This window comes from Littorina saxatilis, linkage group LG3, assembly GCF_037325665.1.
Source record: "Littorina saxatilis isolate snail1 linkage group LG3, US_GU_Lsax_2.0, whole genome shotgun sequence".
NCBI lineage: Eukaryota > Metazoa > Mollusca > Gastropoda > Littorinimorpha > Littorinidae > Littorina > Littorina saxatilis.
Genome location: NC_090247.1, coordinates 70507477 through 70533322, shown reverse-complemented (window position 1 = coordinate 70533322; position 25846 = coordinate 70507477). Strand labels below are relative to the sequence as shown.

At 45.0% G+C, this 25846-nt stretch overlaps 1 protein-coding gene across 1 annotated transcript in view; it reads right to left on the bottom strand.

Moving 5' to 3' along the window:
* Positions 1 to 10775: 10775 nt before the first annotated feature.
* The window catches only part of LOC138963149 (ras-related and estrogen-regulated growth inhibitor-like protein), a 47189-nt gene continuing 32118 nt past the window's right edge, over positions 10776 to 25846 (bottom strand). Inside the window, exons 3-5 of the mRNA XM_070335183.1 lie at positions 13933 to 14006; positions 13105 to 13353; positions 10776 to 12218 (exon numbers count right to left, since the gene is read on the bottom strand). Of these exons, the coding sequence (XP_070191284.1) occupies positions 11610 to 12218; positions 13105 to 13353; positions 13933 to 14006 (932 nt within the window). The 3' untranslated portion in view covers positions 10776 to 11609. The remainder of the gene's footprint in view (positions 12219 to 13104; positions 13354 to 13932; positions 14007 to 25846) is intronic.

Sequence of the window (25846 nt, the reverse complement as noted above, 5' to 3'; positions counted from 1 at the left end):
CTTTCTCTTTTTCTCTGTCTCTCCCCTCGATCTGTCTCTCTCCCTCTCCTCTCTCTCTTATTCTCTGTCTCTAACACACACACACACACACACACACACACACACACACACACACACACACACACACACACACACACACACACACACACACACACACACACACACACACATTGACAAAGCCAAGTATTTATAGCGTTTTGTGTGATTTTAAAGTGGACTCCCACCCACTTCGTGTACCGTACATAATTATAGAATACAACGCCTGCACAGCTTAGTTCTTTTATATACGTACAATGTTTCGTTTTGTCTTTAATTAAAGTTCCAAAAACAAACTTTGTTTGAAAATGTTTGATTATGTAATCAAATGAATGGTCCGCACGTGAAGCAAGGTACCTTTAGGAAACGTGTGGTGCACTGTGTCACTCCACAAGCAAGCACGTGAAACAGTGAAGCAAACTGACTACACAAACAAGCAGATAATCATAACACTGACAAGAATGATTTCACTCTCAAGCTTCGTACTTACAGAAATGGCATCTGAGAATTTGTGGAATATGGATCGAGTGTTTTTCGCTTCAAGGAAACCAACTCTTACACACTTTTATATACACATGTACATAATAAAATATGATGTGACCAGATGACATTGTACCATGTACTCTGGTACGTGGATAATTGTCATCCACCACAAACATGTTTACGTCACAGCTCTACCATACTTGTTGGTCGTGTGAAAAAAACCGAAAACTCGTTCTTGTTTATACACTGTAGTACAGGTATTTTGTATGCATGGCACTAGTCGAGTTTCTTTCTTTTTTTTTATTTGGTGTTTAACGTCGTTTTCAACCACGACGGTTATATCGCGACGGGGAAAGGGGGGGAGATGGGATAGAGCCACTTGTTAATTGTTTCTTGTTCACAAAAGCACTAATCAAAAATTTGCTCCAGGGGCTTGCAACGTAGTACAATATATTACCTTACTGGGAGAATGCAAGTTTCCAGTACAAAGGACTTAACATTTCTTACATACTGCTTGACTAAAATTTTTACAAACATTGACTATATTCTATACAAGAAACACTTAACAAGGGTAAAAGGAGGAACAGAATCCGTTAGTCGCCTCTTATGACATGCTGGGGAGCATCGGGTAAATTCTTCCCCCTAACCCGCGGGGGGACTAGTCGAGTTTCAAATCTCTCAACGCTCTATACTGGAGTGTTCCACTTTAGAACACCCTTTCTATGATCAGTTTTGAACACCGTGAGACTAATTGTTGCTATGTGTGCTATGTGTGCTACTTTGTCTGGTAATACTATATAGTATGCCTCACGGTCTTCAAAACTGGATACAGAAAGGGTGTCCAAACGTGCAACACTTCAATTAAGAGCGAAACATAAAACTTAACTTCTCCTATACCTTATGCTCGGCATCTATCCTGCGGTTTGTTTGATACTATATTCACCACGACCAGGTGTACATTCCACCGTTCAAGTTCTGTTCATTTCCTAGAAATCCAATATGGCGCTGTTCAAGCCAGTTTCCATGTCCTTTAATATTCACACTTTTTTCATTTCTTTTTATAAGTCACTTCAATAACTACCCAGAAAAATAAGTTATTCCATGTATTCTCCAAGTTTAATTTTGGTAATTTTAGTGCCCCACATTGCCTTAAGCCACCCAACCAGTGAATGAAGGACTATATAGTTTTAGCGTAGAGCAGCACCTTTAAACAGGACTAGGCAGGAGGGTTGTTTGGGGAGATTGAAGAGGGATGAAAGTAAAGTATCTTGTAAAGTATCTTAATGAGGTGTACCAGCCGTCAGTGCGCCTCCCTCAGAACGACCGTTGGCTGTGATGCTGTCTCGCACAAGGCACACCACGCAACGCATCACGCCTTTATTCAGCTGTCTCCATTTCACGTCACGTCGCGAGGAGAGACATGAACCTAACTGAACCTGGCATACAAGGTTGTATGTGCGAAAAGAACATCTTCGCAGACTCAGTAAATGACCTATGGTAAATGCACTATTTGTTTGTTTGTTTGTTGGTTTGTTTATTTGTTTCTTGTTTGTTTTTCTCTGTCTTTCTTTTTCTTTTCTTTCGTTTTTGCTTTGTTTGTTTGATTGTTTGTTTTCTTCTTTGTTGAACCTGTATTGTAAGGTTATATTCGTGTACACAGAAGCTTTTCTGACTCGGGTAGTCGCCATTGGCAAATGAACCATTTTTTCATTTGTTCAATATGCGAATTCTGTCACTCGAACATATTTTCCAGATGAAGGCACAAATCAAATTGATGATTAACACGTGAAATAGCCTAAAGCGTGAATGTATGTGTTTCAGGTGTGTTCCAGATGTATCATGGTACTGGATTCAGAAAAGCTTCCCTTTTTGAGTAACAATTTAACGCTCTTTCCACAGAGTCAGGAGGCACATTTAACACTTTCTACACCAGCTATGTTGACCAAGTTTTTTTTAGCCGAGACCAGCTTGTGCTGCAGCAGGTAACTCAGAATTGTAGTAACTGTGTAGTAACTGTGTATCAACACGCTGGAATACAGGCGTTAGATCGACGTTACAGGAAGCGACTGAAGCTAACAGTCTGAGCGGATATATCTGTACCTGGTCAGAAAGAGCCATTTGAGTGGGTACGGATATATCCGTACCTGGGAGACAATGAGTTAAGTTGTAAAACAGCCATATTCGTGAGTTCATGTGTTTGCATCATAGAATGCATCCGTAAAAGGCCCCCCTTTTTTTTAAATGACAACAACCAGACCTCGGGCACAAGTTCGTGAAAAAGATTTCTTTATTTGGTGTTTAACGTCGTTTTTAACCACGAAGGTTATATCGCGACGGGGAAAGGGGGGGAGATGGGATAGAGCCACTTGTTAATTGTTTCTTGTTCACAAAAGCACAAATCAAAACATTGCTCCAGGGGCTTGCAACGTAGTACAATACTTACTGGGAGAATGCAAGTTTCCAGTACAAAGGACTTTCTTTCTTTGTTTGGTGTTTAACGTCGTTTTCAACCACGAAGGTTATATCGCGACGGGGTACAAAGGACTTAACATTTCTTACATACTGCTTGACTAAAATCTTTACAAACATTGACTATATTCTATACAAGAAACACTTAAACAAGGGTAAAAGGAGAAACAGAATCCGTTAGTCGCCTCTTACGACATGCTGGGGAGCATCGGGTAAATTCTTCCCCCTAACCCGCGGGGTGTGTGAAAAAGATTTCTCCGTGAATGTATCCGTTCCTTGTAGTTTGGTACTATACTGGAAAAAAAGTACTCCTTGTTCAAATGGCAACAACCATACCAAGAACACCGCTAGCGTGTTGTGAACACCTTATTCGTGAGTTTGAAAGTTTGTTGCATAAACAAAAATGTCAACAACATCAGCACAAATATGTGTCCGCAACGTGTTTTGATCCTGCATTCAAAAAGTGTCCCTTCCTCAGTGCCAATGACCTTTGCACAAAGAGGTCATCCAGGCGCAAATTTGTAAAACCGCCTGATTTGTGAATGTATTAGTTCGCGTCCTGTTTTGGTCCCAGCACTAGGGGGGAGGGGTGGGAGTCAGTTTTGAAGTGGCAGTGACCTTCAAAATGAAGAGAGACACAAGTTTGTCAGACAGTACAATGCCCCCTCCCCCAGGCTCCAGCAAAATATGATGAATTATTCATACACTGAGAGCCGGCATAGAAAACTGCATTAAGCTAAACTCGCTGTCCACACGACACAGGTTCACACGGTGCGAGATCTCTTGTTGGTGAGTGAAAGCGTTTGACGCGGAGCACTCATGTAGAACTGGCTTAACCCCTGCTGGTACAGGTCACCTCTGTCCGGTCAATGTCCGCGCCGTGGACTGATAACAATCTTTACAGTCTGTTTGTTTGTTTGTTTGTTTGTTTGTTTGTTTAACGCCCAGCCGACCACGAAGGGCCATATCAGGGCGGTGCTGCTTTGACATAACGTTCGCCACAATGTAGTCAAGTGGCGTATCCAGTCTTTTTGTGTAATTATCTCCTGCCCGACTCAGTTGCCTCCCCTGTCTATTATCTTCCCCTGACCCAAGTTGTGTCTCCAGCTAGGATTATTGTGTGTTTACTATCGTAGGGTAGACTCTTGACCGGATTCCTTTCTAACCTCTTATCTCAGATTTAGGTGGTCGTTATGTAATGTGCCGCCGGACTGTCTGGGTATCGTTGGACGGCGTTTTGTCAAGTGGGTGTCATTTCTTTTGACAGGGTATATCATAGAAGAGGTTTTAGTCTCTTACCCCTCTCCCCCTTCTTTGTAACTGGTTGTAATATAATGAGCCTTATCCGGTGTGCGTAATATTTCCGGTGCGTGACACCTCTGTAACGATTTCTGCCTCTTTAACGATCCCTTTTCATTGGGCAGGCAATCTTAAGTAGAACGCCCCCCGTTGTCTGACACCGGGTAGCGATTCCTATTGGCTTATCGCCACAGGGTATCGGAAGTGATCAGCCTTTAAAAGACTGAGCATTTAGGCTAGAGCAGAGAACGCGATTTGTGATATACTGAGCTGTGTGCTGCTCGATTGTGTCGGTTGACGTGAACGGTCGAAGTGCTGACCAAATTTGTCGCGAAGTTGTAATCAGTCGACTTGTGGTGTTAGATTCCGATACCTGTGCTCTTGTGTTTACGTTTCACTGAGTGTGCTCACTGAGGAGAATCTACACTGCTTTCTGGTGTTAACTTTCTGGTGTTAACTTTCTGGTGTTAACTTTCTGGTGTTAACTTTCTGGTGTTTGCTTCTGGTGTACGTTAAGTAAAAGTCACGTTATCGCAACCTCTGTCTTGGCGTCTCATTTATGCTTCCTGGCCTATCCCCCCTTTCCACTCCACCCGATCACATCTGGCGCAAGCGGAGCAGGATTCAGGAAGTAGAGACGCCGTAGTTTAACACCAGAAAGCAGGGGTAGCAGTGTAGGAGGTACTCGGCGTATCCAAGATGGCGGTCGACGGGGTTCCTAGACCCCAGTGGCAGATGTTCTCCCCTCCCAGGCTCCCCCTCTTCACTAGCAGCAAAGATGGCTGTCTGCTAGACGACTACGTCACAGAGGCTCGTCGCATCATTGCCCACTTCAACCTGGAGGCGCTGGGCGGCGAGGCTGCTGAATGGCTGATCCAGTCACTTGCTGGGCCTGCCAAGAAGGAGATCAACCTGCACCCCCCTCAGGCGACTGCCACTGCCAACTTAGTCTTGACCATCCTGCAGGACACGTTTGGGGACCACGCCAGCATTTCCACTCTACTAGCGTCGTTCTACAGCATCTCCCAGAGTCAAGAGGAGGGCATTCTCTCATATGCCCACAGGTTGCAGGCTCTGCGGGACAAGATGAATGGTTGTGTTGCCGGTACAGTTACCGATGCTGCACTTCGTGATCGATTCATGCACGGACTGTTTTTGCCTGCAATGAGACGGGACCTCATGCGCTTTGTGAGAGGGCGTGAGGCTGTCACTTTTGCGGCAGTCCGTGCAGAAGCTCTCAGGTGGATGAGGGAAGATTTCGAGGTGGTGGCGAAGCAACAAACGGCTGTTTCTACACAGATGGGTGCAGTGTTAGGCAGACTGCAGGTCCCAGTCAACGAACTCGCCGTCAGCTCAGCAGAGCTACGCGCTGCCCTGCACCAACACACGCCAGCTGCCTCACGACAACAAAAGCCATCCGCGAAGCCACGTTGTTGGCTTTGTAACCGCCACGGCCATCTGCAGAGCAGGTGCCCTACCAAGCGTCAAAGAGACCAACAACCGTTGTCATGGAGACAGCCAAGTGAGAAACGTGTGAGTCAGTCAACATCCAACACGCAACCTCTCCGTGAGCAAAGCTGCCAGACAGAGGAAGAGCATCAAAATGTGACACTGCCAGTCCCCGTGCAGCTACACGACACTCAGCAGGTCACATTTTGGGATTCCATGCTCAATCTTGCCCCTTTACCCCAAGTCCCTGCTACCCCAACGTTCCCGGACCGAGGCACTGTCTGCATCGCACGCCCTGTCTTCCCCCCACCCGTCCAGCCTCATCCGGTGCAGCCAGCGGCCCCTGCACCTGTTCCTCGGGCCCAGGAGCTTCCAGTGCCAGTACTGCGAGTCCCAGATCAGCCTCTGGCTAGAGACCCAGAACCTCTGGTTCCTCCTCCAGCTGCTGTGCCTGTGCGCCGCTCACAGCGTATACGGCAGAGATTGTCGTCGTTCTGAGCAGTCATGGGATTAACTTGATTTTATTTATTTTGAACAGACGGACTTGTGTGTAATATAATAAGTGTGCCGCTGTCATAACCCCGCCATCCGTCTATAGTGAACAGTCAGGAAAACAATGTGCTGCTGTCATGTGGGCAATGTGTCATTTGTGAGACTGTTCGTGCTCAGCTAAGAGACTGTGTGTACACTATGATTATTGATTGCCTGTTGTATTGTGTCTTGTATGAATGGGTTGGGTGACTGTGAGTGTCATCCGTTACCGTTTCTGATTTTATTTGTTGTTTCACTTGGGTGAACTTGTGTTTGATTTATAGATGTCATTTTCAGCTATTCCCGAGGCGCTGTACCTGCGAGGACGCAGTTGGTATAGAGCTGGGGGGGATGTAGTCAAGTGGCGTATCCAGTCTTTTTGTGTAATTATCTCCTGCCCGACTCAGTTGCCTCCCCTGTCTATTATCTTCCCCTGACCCAAGTTGTGTCTCCCGCTAGGATTATTGTGTGTTTACTATCGTAGGGTAGACTCTTGACCGGATTCCTTTCTAACCTCTTATCCCAGATTTAGGTGGTCGTTATGTAATGTGCCGCCAGACTGTCTGGGTATCGTTGGACGGCGTTTTGTCAAGTGGGTGTCATTTCTTTTGACAGGGTATATCATAGAAGAGGTTTTAGTCTCTTACCCCTCTCCCCCTTCTTTGTAACTGGTTGTAATATAATGAGCCTTATCCGGTGTGCGTAATATTTCCGGTGCGTGACACCTCTGTAACGATTTCTGCCTCTTTAACGATCCCTTTCATTGGCAGGCAATTTTAAGACGACACCCCCCGTTGTCTGACACCGGGTAGCGATTCCTATTGGCTTATCGCCACAGGGTATCGGAAGTGATCAGCCTTTAAAAGACTGAGCATTTAGGCTAGAGCAGAGAACGCGATTTGTGATATACTGAGCTGTGTGCTGCTCGATTGTGTCGGTTGACGTGAACGGTCGAAGTGCTGACCAAATTTGTCGCGAAGTTGTAATCAGTCGACTTGTGGTGTTAGATTCCGATACCTGTGCTCTTGTGTTTACTGTTCCTTTTACGTGTGCTCACTGAGGAGAATCTACACTGCTTTCTGGTGTTAACTTTCTGGTGTTAACTTTCTGGTGTTAACTTTCTGGTGTTAACTTTCTGGTGTTAACTTTCTGGTGTTAACTTTCTGGTGTTAACTTTCTGGTGTTAACTTTCTGGTGTTAACTTTCTGGTGTTAACTTTCTGGTGTTAACTTTCTGGTGTTAACTTTCTGGTGTTAACTTTCTGGTGATAACTTTCTGGTGTTAACTTTCTGGTGTTAACTTTCTGTTTGCTTCTGGTGTACGTTAAGTAAAAGTCACGTTATCGCAACCTCTGTCTTGGCGTCTCATTTATGCTTCCTGGCCTATTCCCCCCCCCTTCCACTCCACCCTATCACATCTGGCGCTGCGAGCAGGATTCAGGAAGTAGAGACGCCGTAGTTTAACACCAGAAAGCAGGGGTAGCAGTGTAGGAGGTACTCGGCGTATCCGAGATGGCGGTCGACGGGGTTCCTAGACCCCAGTGGCAGATGTTCTCCCCTCCCAGGCTCCCCCTCTTCACTAGCAGCAAAGATGGCTGTCTGCTAGACGACTACGTCACAGAGGCTCGTCGCATCATTGCCCACTTCAACCTGGAGGCGCTGGGCGGCGAGGCTGCTGAATGGCTGATCCAGTCACTTGCTGGGCCTGCCAAGAAGGAGATCAACCTGCACCCCCCTCAGGCGACCGCTACGGCTGACCTAGTCCTGACCATTCTGCAGGACACGTTTGGTGACCACGCCAGCAGTTCTTCGTTGCTTTCATCATTCTTCACGCGCTACCAGGGACAAGAGGAGGGCCTTCTTTCATACGCCCACAGTTTGCAGTCTCTGCATGTCAAGATTAATTCTGTTGTTCCTGATACATTAACAGATGATGCTCTCCGGGATCATTTCATCGATGGACTGTTTTTGCATCCTCTACGACGAGATCTGCTGCGCTTTGTGAGAGGGCGTGAGGCTGTCACTTTTGCGGCAGTCCGTGCCGAAGCTCTCAGGTGGATGAGGGAAGATGTCGATGTAGTGGCTGACCAAGCAACTCCTGTTTCCAAAGAGAGGAGTGCCGGGTTAAGCAGGCTGCAGGTCCCAGTCAACGAACTCACCGTCAGCTCAGCAGAGCTTCGAGCTGCCTTGCACCAACGCCCGCCGGCTGCCCCTCGTCAACAGCAACCGTCCGCGAAGCCACGTTGTTGGCTTTGCAACCGCCACGGGCATCTACAGAGCAGGTGCCCTACCAAGCGTCATGGGAGTCAACAACCGCTGTCATGGAGACAGCCCAGTGAGCTACGTGTGGACCAGCAGTCAACATCCATCAAGCAACCGCCCCGCGAGCAGAGCAGTCAGACAGAGGAGGTTGTGACTGCTCAGGAACAGCTGACGTCGAAGCACGAGGCCTCCATTGACAGATTAGAGACCCGACTGAAGAAGGAACTGGAGGCCAAGCAACAGTTACAGGATGAACGCTTCCAGAAGGATTTAGAAATACGCCAACTTAGAGAGCGGTTAGTCTTCAAGTGTGAAGAGGTGTCAATTGAGCGGAAAGCAGCAGGACACATTCGCAAAGACCTGGAAGTGTTGTTGCAACAGCAGCTCACAGAGAAAGAGCATCGGCTTGCGACAGCCCCAGTCCCCGTAGAGCTTCACGACGCTGACCCGATAACATTGTGGGATTCTGTGCTCAATTTGTCCTGCCCCTTTACTCCAAGTCCCAGCTAAACCACCCCCTCGTGAACAGTCAGGAAAACAATGTGCTGCTGTCATGTGGGCAATGTGTCATTTGTGAGACTGTTCGTGTTCTGCTAAGAGACTGTGTGTACACTATGAGTATTGATTGCCTGTTGTATTGTGTCTTGTATGAATGGGTTGGGTGACTGTGAGTGTCATCCGGTACCGTTTCTGATTTTATTTGTTGTTTCACTTGGGTGAACTTGTGTTTGATTTATAGATGTCATTTTCAGCTATTCCCGAGGCGCTGTACCTGCGAGGACGCAGTTGGTATAGAGCTGGGGGGGATGTAGTCAAGTGGCGTATCCAGTCTTTTTGTGTAATTATCTCCTGCCCGACTCAGTTGCCTCCCCTGTCTATTATCTTCCCCTGACCCAAGTTGTGTCTCCCGCTAGGATGATTGTGTGTTTACTATCGTAGGGTAGACTCTTGACCGGATCCATTTCTAACCTCTTATCCCAGATTTAGGTGGTCGTTATGTAATGTGCCGCCGGACTGTCTGGGTATCGTTGGACGGCGTTTTGTCAAGTGGGTGTCATTTCTTTTGACAGGGTACATTATAGAAGATGCCAGGTCATGGCTTGGAGGTTTTAGTCTCTTACCCCTCTCCCCCTTCTTTGTAACTGGTTGTAATATAATGAGCCTTATCCGGTGTGCGTAATATTTCCTGTGCTTGACACCGACCCGGCTTCATGCCTTGGTAACGATCCTTTTCATTGGGCAGGCAATTTTAAGACGACACCCCCCGTTGCCTGACACCTAGGTATTCTTCCTATTGGCTATCAGAAGTGACCAGCCTTTAAAAGACTGAGTATTTAGGCTAGAGGAGAGAACGCGATTTGTGATATACTGAGCTGTGTGCTGCTCGATTGTGTCGGTTGACGTGAACGGTCGAAGTGCTGACCAAATTTGTCGCGAAGTTGTAATCAGTCGACTTGTGGTGTTAGATTCCGATACCTGTGCTCTTGTGTTTACGTTTCACTGAGTGTGCTCACTGGGGAGAATCTACACTGCTTTCTGGTGTTAACTTTCTGGTGTTAACTTTCTGGTGTTAACTTTCTGGTGTTAACTTTCTGGTGTTAACTTTCTGGTGTTAACTTTCTGGTGTTAACTTTCTGGTGATAACTTTCTGGTGTTAACTTTCTGGTGTTAACTTTCTGGTGTTTGCTTCTGGTGTACGTTAAGTAAAAGTCACGTTATCGCAACCTCTGTCTTGGCGTCTCATTTATGCTTCCTGGCCTATTCCCCCCCTTCCACTCCACCCTATCACACACACAAGACAGAAGTCGCAGCACAGGCTTCATGTCTCACCCAGTCACATTATTCTGACACCGGACCAACCAGTCCTAGCACTAACCCCATAATGCCAGACGCCAGGCGGAGCAGCCACTAGATTGCCAATTTTAAAGTCTTAGGTATGACCCAGCCGGGGTTCGAACCCACGACCTCCTGATCACGGGGCGGACGCCTTACCACTAGGCCAACCGTGCCGGTTTTACAGTCTGTCCTGGATATCATATTTACGGTGCGTTCGTTACAAATATTATCGTCTCTGTTCCGTATGTTATCTATATCTCATAAACTTTGCTTTCTGGAGTTCGCCGGTTCGATGCAGAGTGGATTCCCCTTAACATCTATGACATTGTTGTCCACATTCTTCTGCTTGCCATAAAGTCACACAACTATATAACTTAAAAGCTCTTCGAAATGTAAAAAAAAATTTAAAAATTTAAAAGTACACTTGTTCTCAAGTACGCTTGCTTTCTCTCTCAAGAAAGCCTGAACCCGAACTTGACAAATGGCAACGCCAAAGGAATGTTTCACTCTGTATAAAAGCGAGGCAGGCGCACATTGAAGCAGACGATAGCGAAACATTAACGACAAGTCCCTAATAGGCATCGTACTGCGGGACAGGAACCATCATCAGACGATTGAAGCAGACATTTTCAACTGATGAACGGTGCATCTTGGATGCTTATGGGCAGAATACACCTGCGCAGTTTCAGCGGCACAGACGACGCACGGTCTATTATTTATGCCGCGATAGGGGTTATGACGAGTACTTGGCCTGTTTTCCTTTCATGCAACGTGTAGCGGGCTGGGATAAGCTGCAGTGCGTCCTCGGTCCTGCTCAAGTTACATATGTGAGCGGAGCCCCTTACGCCGCCAGTTAATCGCAGACAATCAAACATCGTGCATGTACACTGCACTAACGTGCAAACCACAACCCCATGTTTCATGACCACGTGCTACAGGGACAAGTCAACCACCATTCCAAAGTCTCTGTCAGTTTGTGTCCAACAGGACCATTTTCTTCATATAATAATCATAGTATGGCCTCCACAGAAACTTCACACATCATATAAACATAGTCACAGCCAGGTACACATCGCAAACTACAACACCGCGACTGTCACTTCAGCGGTATACACGTCCTGTTCCAACTCTAAGAGCATTATGTTAGTGCAAGGATGATTATGGCTTTCGCTTTCAAGACATGCTTGAGTCAAAGTTGGGCACAGCTGTTTCCGCATCAACATAATTCAAGATGGCCCCTAGCTGCTACGATTTCTTATCCACAGTGTCCAAGGATGGTCTCCGTCTGTCCAAATCACCGTTAGAGTCCTTGCTTCCGTTAGACTTCCGTTTGTCCGTGGAGTCAACATGGGAGTCTTTGCTCTTACGCTTGTCTGTCGAGTCACCGCTGCCGTCCTTGGAAGTGGCAAAAGACGATCTTCGTCTTTCAGCGTCCCATGCTGGGGGATCCTTACTAGGGCTGGCCAGGGGCGTTCTACGTTTGTCCGAGTCCCCGTTGGCCGATGGTGCCTTACGCTTGTCCGAATCCCCGCTGCTGGAAGACGACTTTCGCCTGTCAGAGTCCGAGGTAGACTCTTTGATACTGTTGGCAAAGGAAAGCCTCCGCCGTTCCGCATCAGCGCTCAAGTCCTTGTTGGCGTTGGTGAAGGACAGTCGCCGTCTCTCGGCGTCCAGCCCAGGATCCTTGTTGCTGGAAGAGTTCTTGCCAAACATGGCGCCGAGCTTCTTGCTGACGGAGCCCAGGGAGCTCCTGCGACGCTTCAGGGCAGCCCTCTGCTGCTGCACGATGCGAGCCTCGCGGAGAAAGGCCTGGAAGGCCACGCTGACGCTGAGAGCACTGTCTGCTGCTGACACCTGAGAGAAGAGATATAAAAGTCGTCATTGTCCAAATAGGGAATAAAACAATAATTGTTTGTGTGCTCTTAAATTAAAATAAGTGCGTGAATAGGAATTTGGGGAAAAAGCATTACAATAGTCAATATTCTCACAACCCATCAGCCACTCAGTACAAGACAGACACAGACAAACAGAGACAAGACAAAAACAAACACACAGTTTCACTAAAACACCCCCCTCACCGCGCGCACACACACATACACACACACACACACACACACACACACACACACACACACACACACACATACACACACACAAACTGTAATTATAACTGCCTCATATGACAGTTACATATATATAATATAAACATATGACAATAAAGTGTCAGTGGTTCAACTAAACACTTGAAACTTTTTTTGTTTGTTTGTTTGCTTAACGCCCAGCCGACCACGAAGGGCCATATCAGGGCGGTGCTGCTTTGACATATAACGTGCGCCACACACAAGACAGAAGTCGCAGCACAGGCTTCATGTCTCACCCAGTCACATTATTCTGACACCGGACCAACCAGTCCTAGCACTAACCCCATAATGCCAGACGCCAGGCGGAGCAGCCACTAGATTGCCAATTTTAAAGTCTTGGGTATGACCCGGCCGGGGTTCGAACCCACGACCTCCCGATCACGGGGCGGACGCCTTACCACTAGGCCAACCGTGCCGGTCACTTGAAACTAAACTATGAAAACAAACAAACAAACAAACAACAACAACAACAACAACAACAACAACAACAACAACAACAACAACAACAACAACAACAACAACAACAACAACAACAACAACAACAACAACAACAACAACAAACGAACAAAAATAAAAGAACCAAACAATTAAAAACAGACCTCGTAGTACTGACACCCATGCTCCAGTGCGAGCTCGTGACCTTCCTCGACACCGACCTCCCGCCGGTGCTCAAGGTCACGCATGTTACCAAGCAACAGGACGGGGAGGTAAGTGGAAGTGCGCGCCTTGCTGAGCGCCAGGATTAGCTCCCTTGCGATAGAGAAGGACGACCTGCTGCAGATGCTGTAGATGATGACGAAGGCATCTGCCCACGTGACTCGGTTTTCCTCTACCTTGCCGGGACTCGTCTGGAAAAATGACAAACGTCGGAAATGATTTCTGTTTTTACATCAGTGCCGCCCCCCCCCCCCCCCCCTAACTGTGCGTTCCTGTGTCCTATACGCACTGGAAGTCAGAAAAAAACATAGTGTGTTGATTTTTATTTGAATTAATGTTTATTAACGTTTGCTCAATCGTGTGTATGTCTCAGTGCGCATGAGTGCTACGCCTGTTTAAATCTACACTTTAAAACAAATTCCTGGAGAACATTGGGTTTTAATATGCTCTGTATTATGTGGCCTGTACAAAGCTGCTCAAGTGTAAGATAACCACTTTTTTTTTTAGTATGACAATTAAGGCCAAATTTAGATCACTGTTTGTGAGTGCCTTCGTGTATTCTCACTTAATGTATGTTATTTAGTTGTGTATTGTGTCTGCTTAAAAGTCCTATGGGCCAAAAGCCGAATTAAACCTAGAACTTAGAACCTAGAACCTTGGTATTTTTAAAGCCAAAAATAGAGGTTGGTGGGTAATCGCTCTTTTAGTAGAACAAGGTCACGGTCAAGCTTTAAGATTACTACAGCCAAATAAGACAGTGTTAACGTTACCTTGGAGCAGGTATCCAGCACCTCCACGTCTGTCATGGAGTCCTCCTGTCGGATGCTGGAACGGTACACGTGATCTGTAACACAGCCACAGGGACATGTAGCATTATCTGTAACACAGCCACAGGGACATGAAGCATTATCTGTAACACAGCCACAGGCACATGAAGCATTATCTGTAACACAGCCACACGCACATGAAGCATTATCTGTAACACAGCCATAGGGACATGAAGCATTATCTGTAACACAGCCACAGGGACATGAAGCATTATCTGTAACACAGCCACAGGGACATGTAGCATTATCTGTAACACAGCCATAGGGACATGAAGCATTATCTGTAACACAGCCACAGGGACAGGAAGCATTATCTGTAACACAGCCACAGGGACATGTAGCATTATCTGTAACACAGTCACAGGGACATGAAGCATTATCTGTAACACAGCCATAGGGACATGTAGCATTATCTGTAACACAGCCACAGGCACATGAAGCATTATCTGTAACACAGCCACAGGCACATGTAGCATTATCTGTAACACAGCCACAGGCACATGTAGCATTATCTGTAACACAGCCATAGGGACATGTAGCATTATCTGTAACACAGTCACAGGGACATGAAGCATTATCTGTAACACAGCCATAGGGACATGTAGCATTATCTGTAACACAGCCACAGGGACATGAAGCATTATCTGTAACACAGCCACAGAGACATGAAGCATTATCTGTAACACAGCCACAGGGACATGAAGCATTATCTGTAATACCGCCACAGGGACATGAAGCATTATCTGTAACACAGCCATAGGGACATGTAGCATTATCTGTAACACAGCCACAGGGACATGAAGCATTATCTGTAACACAGCCACAGGGACATGAAGCATTATCTGTAACACAGCCATAGGGACATGAAGCATTATCTGTAACACAGCCACAGGGACATGTAGCATTATCTGTAACACAGCCACAGGGACATGTAGCATTATCTGTAACACAGCCACAGGGACATGAAGCATTATCTGTAACACAGCCACAGGGACATGTAGCATTATCTGTAACACAGCCACAGGGATATGAAGCATTGTCTGTAACACAGCCATAGGGACATGTAGCATTATCTGTAACACAGCCACAGGGACATGAAGCATTATCTGTAACACAGCCACAGGGACATGAAGCATTATCTGTAACACAGCCACAGGGACATGAAGCATTATCTGTAACACAGCCACAGGGACATGAAGCATTATCTGTAACACCGCCACAGGGACATGAAGCATTATCTGTAACACAGCCATAGGGACATGTAGCATTATCTGTAACACAGCCACAGGGACATGAAGCATTATCTGTAACACAGCCACAGGGATATGAAGCATTGTCTGTAACACAGCCACAGGGACATGAAGCATTATCTGTAACACAGCCATAGGGACATGAAGCATTATCTGTAACACCGCCACAGGGACATGAAGCATTATCTGTAACACAGCCACAGGGACATGAAGCACTATCTGTAACACCGCCACAGGGACATGAAGCACTATCTGTAACACCGCCACAGGGACATGAAGCATTATCTGTAACACCGCCACAGGGACATGAAGCATTATCTGTAACACCGCCACAGGGACATGAAGCATTATCTGTAACACAGCCACAGGGATATGAAGCATTATCTGTAACACAGCCACAGGGACATGAAGCATTATCTGTAACACAGCCACAGGGACATGAAGCATTATCTGTAACACCGCCACAGGGACATGAAGCATTATCTGTAACACCGCCACAGGGACATGAAGCATTATCTGTAACACAGCCACAGGGACATGAAGCATTATCTGTAACACAGCCTCAGGGACATGAAGCATTATCTGTAACACAGCCACAGGGACATGAAGCATTATCTGTAACACAGCCTCAGGGACATGAAGCATTATCTGTAACACAGCCACAGGGACATGAAGCATTATCTGTAACACCGCCACAGGGACATGAAGCATTATCTGTAACACAGCCACAGGGACATGAAGCATTATCTGTAACACCGCCACAGGGACATGAAGCATTATCTGTAACACAGCCACAGGGACATGAAGCATTATCTGTAACACAGCCACAGGGACATGAAGCATTATCTGTAACACAGCCACAGGGACATGAAGCATTATCTGTAACACAGCCACAGGGACATGAAGCATTATCTGTAACACCGCCACAGGGACATGAAGCATTATCTGTAACACAGCCATAGGGACATGTAGCATTATCTGTAACACAGCCACAGGGACATGAAGCATTATCTGTAACACAGCCACAGGGATATGAAGCATTATCTGTAACACAGCCACAGGGACATGAAGCATTATCTGTAACACAGCCACAGGGACATGAAGCATTATCTGTAACACAGCCATAGGGACATGTAGCATTATCTGTAACACAGCCACAGGGACATGAAGCATTATCTGTAACACAGCCACAGGGATATGAAGCATTGTCTGTAACACAGCCACAGGGACATGAAGCATTATCTGTAACACAGCCACAGGGATATGAAGCATTATCTGTAACACAGCCACAGGGACATGAAGCATTATCTGTAACACCGCCACAGGGACATGAAGCATTATCTGTAACACAGCCACAGGGACATGAAGCATTATCTGTAACACAGCCACAGGGACATGAAGCATTATCTGTAACACAGCCACAGGGACATGAAGCACTATCTGTAACACAGCCACAGGGACATGAAGCATTATCTGTAACACAGCCACAGGGACATGTAGCATTATCTGTAACACAGCCACAGGGACATGAAGCATTATCTGTAACACAGCCACAGGGACATGAAGCATTATCTGTAACACAGCCACAGGGACATGAAGCATTATCTGTAACACAGCCTCAGGGACAGGAAGCATTTATCATGCACTTACCAGGAGGCAAATGTGGCTACAATGTTTTGTTTTAGCTACATTGACTAGTCGCAATTCTCCGTGCGTTAACAAGGAAGAAAATGTTGCTACAACGCGTTGTGTCAGCCACAGTGACATACATAATTCATCGTGCATTCACAGTGATGGAACTGTGGCTGCAATCTGTTGAATTTCAGCCACATGGACATGTAGCATTTATCATGCACTCGCAGTGGTGGACATGTGGACACAATGTGTTGTTTCTGGCATTCACAGGGATGGTAATGTGGCTACAAACTGTTACATTTCATCCCCATGGACATGTAGGATTTATCGTACACTCACAGGGAAGGACATGTGGATACAATCTGTTGTATTTCAGCCACTTGGACATGTAGCATTTATCGTACACTCACAGGGAAGGACATGTGGATACAATCTGTTGTATTTCAGCCACTTGGACATGTAGCATTTATCGTACACTCACAGGGAAGGACATGTGGATACAATCTGTTGTATTTCAGCCACTTGGACATGTAGCATTTATCGTACACTCACAGGGAAGGACATGTGGATACAATCTGTTGTATTTCAGCCACTTGGACATGTAGCATTTATCGTACACTCACAGGGAAGGACATGTGGATACAAACTGTTGTATTTCATCCCCATGGACATGTAGGATTTATCGTACACTCACAGGGAAGGACATGTGGATACAAACTGTTGTATTTCATCCCCATGGACATGTAGCATTTATCGTACACTCACAGGGAAGGTCATGTGGATACAATCTGTTGTATTTCAGTCACTTGGACATGTAGCATTTATCGTACACTCACAGGGAAGGACATGTGGATACAATCTGTTGTATTTCTTCCTCTTGGACATGTAGCATTTATCGTACACTCACAGGGAAGGACATGTGGATACAATCTGTTGTATTTCTTCCTCTTGGACATGTAGCATTTATCGTACACTCACAGGGAAGGACATGTGGATACAACCAGTTGTATTTCATCCCCATGGACATGTAGCATTTATCGTACACTCACAGGGAAGGACATGTGGATACAATCTGTTGTATTTCAGCCACTTGGACATGTAGCATTCATCGTACACTCACAGGGAAGGACATGTGGATACAATCTGTTGTGTTTCTTCCTCTTGGACATGTAGCATTTATCGTACACTCACAGGGAAGGACATGTGGATACAATCTGTTGTATTTCTTCCTCTTGGACATGTAGCATTTATCGTACACTCACAGGGAAGGACATGTGGATACAATCTGTTGTATTTCATCCCCATGGACATGTAGCATTTATCGTACACTCACAGGGAAGGACATGTGGATACAATCTGTTGTGTTTCTTCCTCTTGGACATGCAGCATTTATCGTACACTCACAGGGAAGGACATGTGGATACAATCTGTTGTATTTCAGCCCCTTGGACATGTAGCATTTATCGTACACTCACAGGGAAGGACATGTGGATACAATCTGTTGTATTGCAGCCACTTGGACATGTAGCATTTATCGTACACTCACAGGGAAGGACATGTGGATACAATCTGTTGTATTTCAGCCACTTGGACATGTAGCATTTATCGTACACTCACAGAGAAGGACATGTGGATACAATCTGTTGTATTTCAGCCACTTGGACATGTAGCCTTTATCGTACACTCACAGAGAAGTACATGTGGATACAAACTGTTGTATTTCAGCCACTTGGACATGTAGCATTCATCGTACACTCACAGGGAAGGACATGTGGATACAATCTGTTGTATTTCAGCCACTTGGACATGTAGCATTCATCGTACACTCACAGGGAAGGACATGTGGATACAATCTGTTGTGTTTCTTCCTCTTGGACATGTGGCATTTATCGTACACTCACAGGGAAGGACATGTGGATACAATCTGTTGTATGTCATCCTCGTGGACATGTAGCATTCATTATGCATTCACCGGGATGGTAATGTGGCTACAATTAATCTGTTGTTTTCGCGTATATGATAAAGTGGACACCATCCTCCGACCCCTCCCATGTAAGACCGTGACAAATCTGAAAAAATCGGGTCTTAGAAAAAAGAGACAATTAAAATGGAGGTAAATTTAGGGAGGTTTATACAGAAAATAGGAAAAAGGTCTTAAAATGGTGGAGTCATAAAAAGGGATTCCACAGTACATGCACACATAGCGAGTCACAGCTCACTTTAGCGTGGAATGGAAAATGGCCGCCAGTGCGGATTCCGGTTGGATGCCTTCATGTAAAAACAACGGATTGTCCAACAAAAGTGTTCTTGTCGTCGTCGTACTCTCCCTGATTAACTTAATGTAACCTTATGTCACACAAAGATGTTCTGCCTATTTAACCGCATGGTTCAGGAAATTGTACAAAAGCACATTTTCTTGCCACGGTAATCTTGATTCTTTCTTCTTTGTTCATTCTGACGCATTTCCCACAAGAACGACAACCGCTACAACAACAACAGGACAGCAGGGACACAGGTAGTATGTCACACAACAATCTAACAACGCTGGTTATCTTCCCTGACCCCATAAGTCCGCGTGGGTATTCCGCTTTAAAGGTCCTTGTCTACATTTTTATACCGAAATCGCCATTTAACCATTAAAATGCAGAGTCTATTGTCTACAATTATCAACAATACACCCCCTTTTGATCAGGAAAGACGAAGCCTGTGTAGCCGTTTGAAAATCCATTGTAGTAATCCAGCGTAGTACTCATAGTAGGATATCCTTATTTGGAAAATGCCAAGCGCAAAACTCCTCTCAAATCCCGTGCATTTCGTGCGTTAAAAAAAAACCGTGGACAGCGCTCCAGTGTCAAACTGTTGCTGCACTTGTTTGGGCGTGGCTATAAGCATAGTGACATGAATTTGATTGGTCAGTATTTTTTGGCAAAGCACATGTTCTCAGCAAACAGAAAACAAAATATTGAAAGCATGAGTCACGCTACCCAAAAATTTTTTTTTTTTTTTTTTACATATATATTTTTTCTTTAACTTTTTCCCCCATGGTTCATTCATCATCTGACATAACTTTTTAGCGAAATCTAACCATAAGATTATTGAAAAAAAGCAAAAATGTAGACAAGGACCTTTAACATCCTCTTTGATCGCCGTTTTGTGTGTCTCCCCACTAATCCTGCGCCAACTTTTAGGTGTCCTCGCTAAATTCTCGCCCAATTTTTCTTGTCAGGGAGAGAAAGAAGGGTGTCCCCTAAAACCGTACGTTCGACTTTATCCCTGTCCGCAATCAAGATTTTATCAGTGGGGGTGATCTGAGTCTTTGTTGTCTTCTCTGTCTTCTTGGGGTTTGTAGGGCACTGTGGAATGTTTCACGTGTGTTCTTGCTTTCCTTCTTCGAGTCAGGAATGTTTGGGACACCCAGTTAAGAGTCATCGTTGTGGTATGCGATTAAAGCCTGTTCTTATTTTGTCTCATCTTTTGAATTGGATTTTGAGTCAGGTGGATATTCTTTTTAATGCTCTATAAACAGCAACTGTGGTATTTGCTCGAATTCAAAGTCTTCGCTGTTTTATGTGATATTATGACATCCTTTGAGTCAGGTGGATATCATTTGTAATCTGTGTTCCAAAGAGCAGCTGTGGCATGTGTTCAAACCTAACGTCTTTTTTGTTTTGATCTTTTTAGTTGGAGTCCGACAGACATTCCTCTTTATATTCAAAAGAACAAATGATTTGATAATTGAAACGGCCGGATTAGCAATGGTTTCACACTCGCTTTGTTTATACTTAACAACCAGAACTGAAGTACTTGATAATTATGTAAATTTCCCTGTTAAAAAATCACGAAAACCTTAACCTTTTCAATTCTAAAGTTTCCTGTTACTTGTTGGCCATATTGATCGTCGTTACAGACGAGGAAGTGGACTCGAGTTTGTACGAAGAAGGTATATATGTTACAGTCAAAACGGGAAACACAATATCATGCATAATTGGATAAAAATTAGATGATTGTGGGGGAGCAAACTATGAAGACTCACAATTTTTGTAATAATGGGATTCATCTCAGAACATTTAGTTCATGTTCAGTCATTACTGGTAATGTCTAGAGCATATTTTTAGTCATTTACGGGTAATGACTAAAGATTTTAGGCATTTCCAGTAATGACTGATCAAAACCGTCATTTCCGGAAATGACTAAAACTTTTAGTCATTACCCGTAATGACTGATTTCCCGTTTTGACTGTAACATATATATATATCTTCTTTCAAAATGTTCTTTACGTTCTCCTCGTTATTCTTTTATGAATCAAGATTGGCTTTCAGCGTGTGTTGGTCAACTCAGAGGTTCCATCAGCTTTTATGAATCCAGATTGGCTTTCAGCGTGTGTTGGTCAACTCAGAGGTTCCATCAGCTTTTATGAATCAAGATTGGCTTTCAGCGTGTGTTGGTCAACTCAGAGGTTCCATCAGCTTTTATGAATCAAGATTGGCTTTCAGCGTGTGTTGGTCAACTCAGAGGTTCCATCAGCTTTTCGTCTGTATTTTGGTACAGATATTCATTCTGAAAGTGAAGTCATAACCGATACCTAACCGAATTACACACACAGCCACCATCGTCGACAAGCATATTTTAGCAGCAACAAAAATGTTTTCAAACAGGTTGAAAGACTAAACTCAAAATTCTAGGGGGAGGGGGAGGGGGGGAGTGGATTACAAGGAAAGAAAAGGAACCCCATTTGTGCGTGAGACTGTCAAACTAGTCATCAGCGCTGTGAAAGCTGTTGATCTTGCAAAGTCTTGAACATTATCAAGTGTCGGGATCAGTTTCATCCCTCGAGGTACAAGAAGAATCACTGTTTTGTGTTCCCATTCAGGATCCCGTGCGACGTGCCACGACGGTCCCACTATTATCGGACAAAAGGGCCAAAAGTATCGGACACAGAGATGGTGTTTTCGGACGAAGGACAAAACAAATCCACGGCGCGTGCAAGTCACCGTGTCAACCCTAGCATTGACCCCAGGCTCCACCTACAGGCGTGGAAAATCAAGGCGAATAACTCGTATCGTCTTGACAATTGCTCGGTCTGAGAAACCCGACCCTATCGGAATCGCCCTTTGTGCCATTCTGATAAGCATCGCTCCACGGCTATTGCCAGTTGTCTCTCTGACCGGACGCTACAGTCCTACGCGAATCTATCAAAAGAAGAATACAGAGTTATCTCCCATATGTTTTTTCGCGAGCACTGATCTAAATTTGAGATCAGTGTTCGCGAGACGAAAATGATTGCAGATTGGCCGACTTCGACAGTGATCTCCGTTCTGTTCTTCACAATTATGATAAAGACACGTGACATCAGTCGTTCTAAGGTCAAAACAAGTCGAAATGTTGGGACTGCTGCCGGAAGGAGACCGTAATATATGGTTTCATCACTGTCAACTGGTTACAGAAAAAATCGTCTGCTCCAGTGAGCGCCGAAACCAAACGGTTGATTATCACGTGACACTTTTGCCATATTTAGAGTTGTTTGCACAGTAAATACAGCCGCGAAAAATAGCTCGCTTGAAACTGTCTTACATATCAATTCCTTTGTAATTTAAAATTACAAAACACCATGAAAAATCATTATCGACGATCGCGAATCTGCTTATATCAATAATACATTACAAAAAGCTCTAAATATGTAAAAAAAAATAAAAAAATAAAAAAATCGGTTTCCTTGCCAGACAAGGAAACTCAAGGCATCCTGTCAGGGAGAGAATGAGCCGAACTCATTTTGACCTGAGTTCAGGATGGCAACAAAATCTATATGGAACCCCCCTTTTAAGACCCCCCGATTTAAGACTCCCTCCTTTTTAAAACCCTGTTTTCTTAGACTTTTTGTTCATGTGTGCGTGTGTGTGTGTGTGTGGCGTGTGTGTGTGTGTGTGTGTGTGTGTGTGTGTGTGTGTGCGCGCGTGCGCGCGTGCGATGGCGTCCCATCAGTATGTGTAGCGATGATTTGTGACTGTAGTTGATAACGTTCGATTTATTTGAATTCTGCATTGTGTACATGATTGTGTTTCTATTTATTTGAAGATTTTTTAAATGTGTAATGTTGCTGTAATGAAGATTATTACGTTGAAGATTGATTCTAAGGCGCTTAGAACTATTTTAGGATTTGCGCCATATAAATACCCTTATTAGTATTATTAGTATTATTATAACCTTTTAAAATGTACCCCCATGTTAAGACTCCCTCCTTTTTAAGACCTGGTTTTCTCAGATTCTTTTATGTCTTAAAAGGAGGGTCGCACCGTAACGGTACAGTCTACACTGGTACAACTGCGGTAGATCGCAAAGTCCCTGTTCAAGGTTCACTTCGTCATCCTTGAGCAGTAGCGTACGTGTAGGGGTACTTAATTATTTTCTCCGAAAACCCATGAAAACCCCGAAAACCTCCCAAAAAAACGAAAACCCCTGAAAACCCCGAAAACTTCCCCAAAAAACTGAAAACCCCGAAAACCTCCGAAAAACCCCCAAAACCCCATCTAAACTAACTAAATCTATCTTTAAAGTTAAGAATTTGACATGTCTGTAAGAAGTCATGCCTGATTCATGCTACATGCACCCTTATTTTTGTGTTAAAAGGATTTTCGACGAAGTCGATGCAACAGTTTTAATGTAAGGGAGGTAACTCTAGTTACTCGAAAGCACAAGTATTTATGACGTCATGTGATTAGTACTTCCGCTTCTTCGTAAATCCTCGCACAAACACAAAAATAAAGCCATGAACGGTGAATGTTTCAGATATAAGTCATGATTTCATACAAATATGTCCCAAAACACGATCTAAGGAAGAATTTTCTTAAGTTCTGATGAAGTTTTCAGGGGTTTTCTGAGGTTTTCGGGGTTTTCGGGGGTTTTCTGAGACAGAAGTACCGGCGTGTGTAGCGGTCAATTTCGTGTTGCGCCACTCTCAAAACTAGCAGGCTGCGTCATGTTTACTTAATCAACAACTTTCACATTTGAGACGCTACGTTGACCCAGTATGTACCGTTCTGCTAGGTTTGAACCCGTATCGTCTGACAGGAGATACTGTTAACAACTGAAGAAGTCGTGTTTACAATCCAAACAGTAATCTTAGAACTGTTATTACTACTGAATACAGATTCAAACATGGGAGTGATCAATTTGGGTGGGCATTATCCCAGGTATGCTTTTGACGATGGTCACAAAAATAATGACTTCGGCTTTTTCCCGATCCTATTGCATGATAGTACTCTATGTCCAGATACGATTTTGAACTTGGTACTTGCCCGCTTGTCCTTGGAACAATGATTTTGTTTTTTACGCTGTCATATCTTGTATTCGGGATCGTGTTTAAAAAAGACAATGTCACGTTTTTGCCATTATTTGCACTGGAACCTGGTCATCAGTTCGCTCATAAACCATGACTGTCATGTTTAGGCATACGTAAACAAGGCACTTAGTAAACCATACTAAAAGTACACATCTGAGTTGTCTGGTCTGCGAGTCATGCTACCACAACAAAGCACAATAGGAACCACTATCGCCAACATAATCAGCAATCTCAGTTTAAATCCCCAAACCTCCAGCACTTTACCCCCCTTCACGTCCGTTAAATAAATTGAGATTGTTCACACCAATCCCAGCAGGGTGCCAATAAGCTGTCGCTCTCCGGGAACGGGTAACCTTACCTTCCCGCGTTCTACCCCAGTGAGCAGCACTTTAGCACCTATCACTATGCATCAGCTCATTCCGGGTACATCGCTGGCACCCGGGGTGCGAGAACGGACACCTCACCTGAGTGTGTCTGTGAGGGTTTGGTGAGTTCGGTGAGTTTGGCCGGCTACGTCTTTTCTCGGGTAGAATTGAAAAAGGGGTGGAGTGGGAGCTGTTGTGGAATATATCAATTCAAAAATGTCTGCATTATGGGGTATGCTCACCCCATCTCTTCCATCCCCCCCACACAAACACACACACACACCCGCTCAGAATATATATATCTCTCTTTCTGCTTCTATCATTCGGTAATAAAGTGTTCGAGTTCTCTCTCTCTCTCTCTCTCTCTCTCTCTCTCTCTCTCTCTCTCTCTCTCTCTCTCTTTCTCTCTCTCTCTCTCTCTCTCTCTCTCTCTCTCTCTCTCATGCATCGCACTCCTCCTCTATGTCCCTCTACCTCCCCTCTCCTCCACCCTCCGCCCTTTTCTCTAACCCCTTCTCCTCTTCCCTTCACCTCTATAATTTTATGTTCATCATCTCCAAAGCTTGCGTCCAACTGGCGGACTGTCCACGTCCCGCCCCCCTGTCATGTTGTCACAGGCGGTAAGGCTATCTTGCTGTTTGATCTGATGTGCTTTCAGCTGTCCATCGCCCTCATTTCTGCATCAGCGGAACGTTAAAATGGGGGACAGATGGACAGAAGGGGTAACCTTGGACAATTACAACCCTACCGGACGGTTGATACTTCTGATCCAGGCGCACTTTTATCTGTATTTTTACGAGGCGAAAGTCAAAGAGAAGCTAGCTCTGTGTCTGCCTTTGTGTCTGTCTGTCTGTGTGTCTGTCTGTGTGTCTGTCTGTCTCTCCCTCTCTTAGTCTCTGTCTGTCTGTCTGTCTGTCTCTCTCTCTTTCTCTCTCTTTCTCTCTCTCTTTCTCTCTCTCTTTCGCCCTCTCTTTCTCTATCTCTCTCTTTCTCTCTCTATCTTTCTCTCTCTCCCTCTCTCTCTTTTTCTGTCTCTGTCTCTCTGTCTCTCGCCCTCTCTCTCTCTCGCCCTCTCTCTCTCGCCCTCTCTCTCTCTCTTTCTCTCTCTCTTTCTCTCTCTCTCTCTCTCTCTCTCTCCTTAAATTCCTTAAAACCACTTAGCAGATTACATAAAAGAGCGCTAAAAGTAGTATTACTAAAGCACACTACCCTCACAGAGTTAGACTACATACATTTAGGGATCTTACCTCTAAAGTCAAGACTGCTTTTTA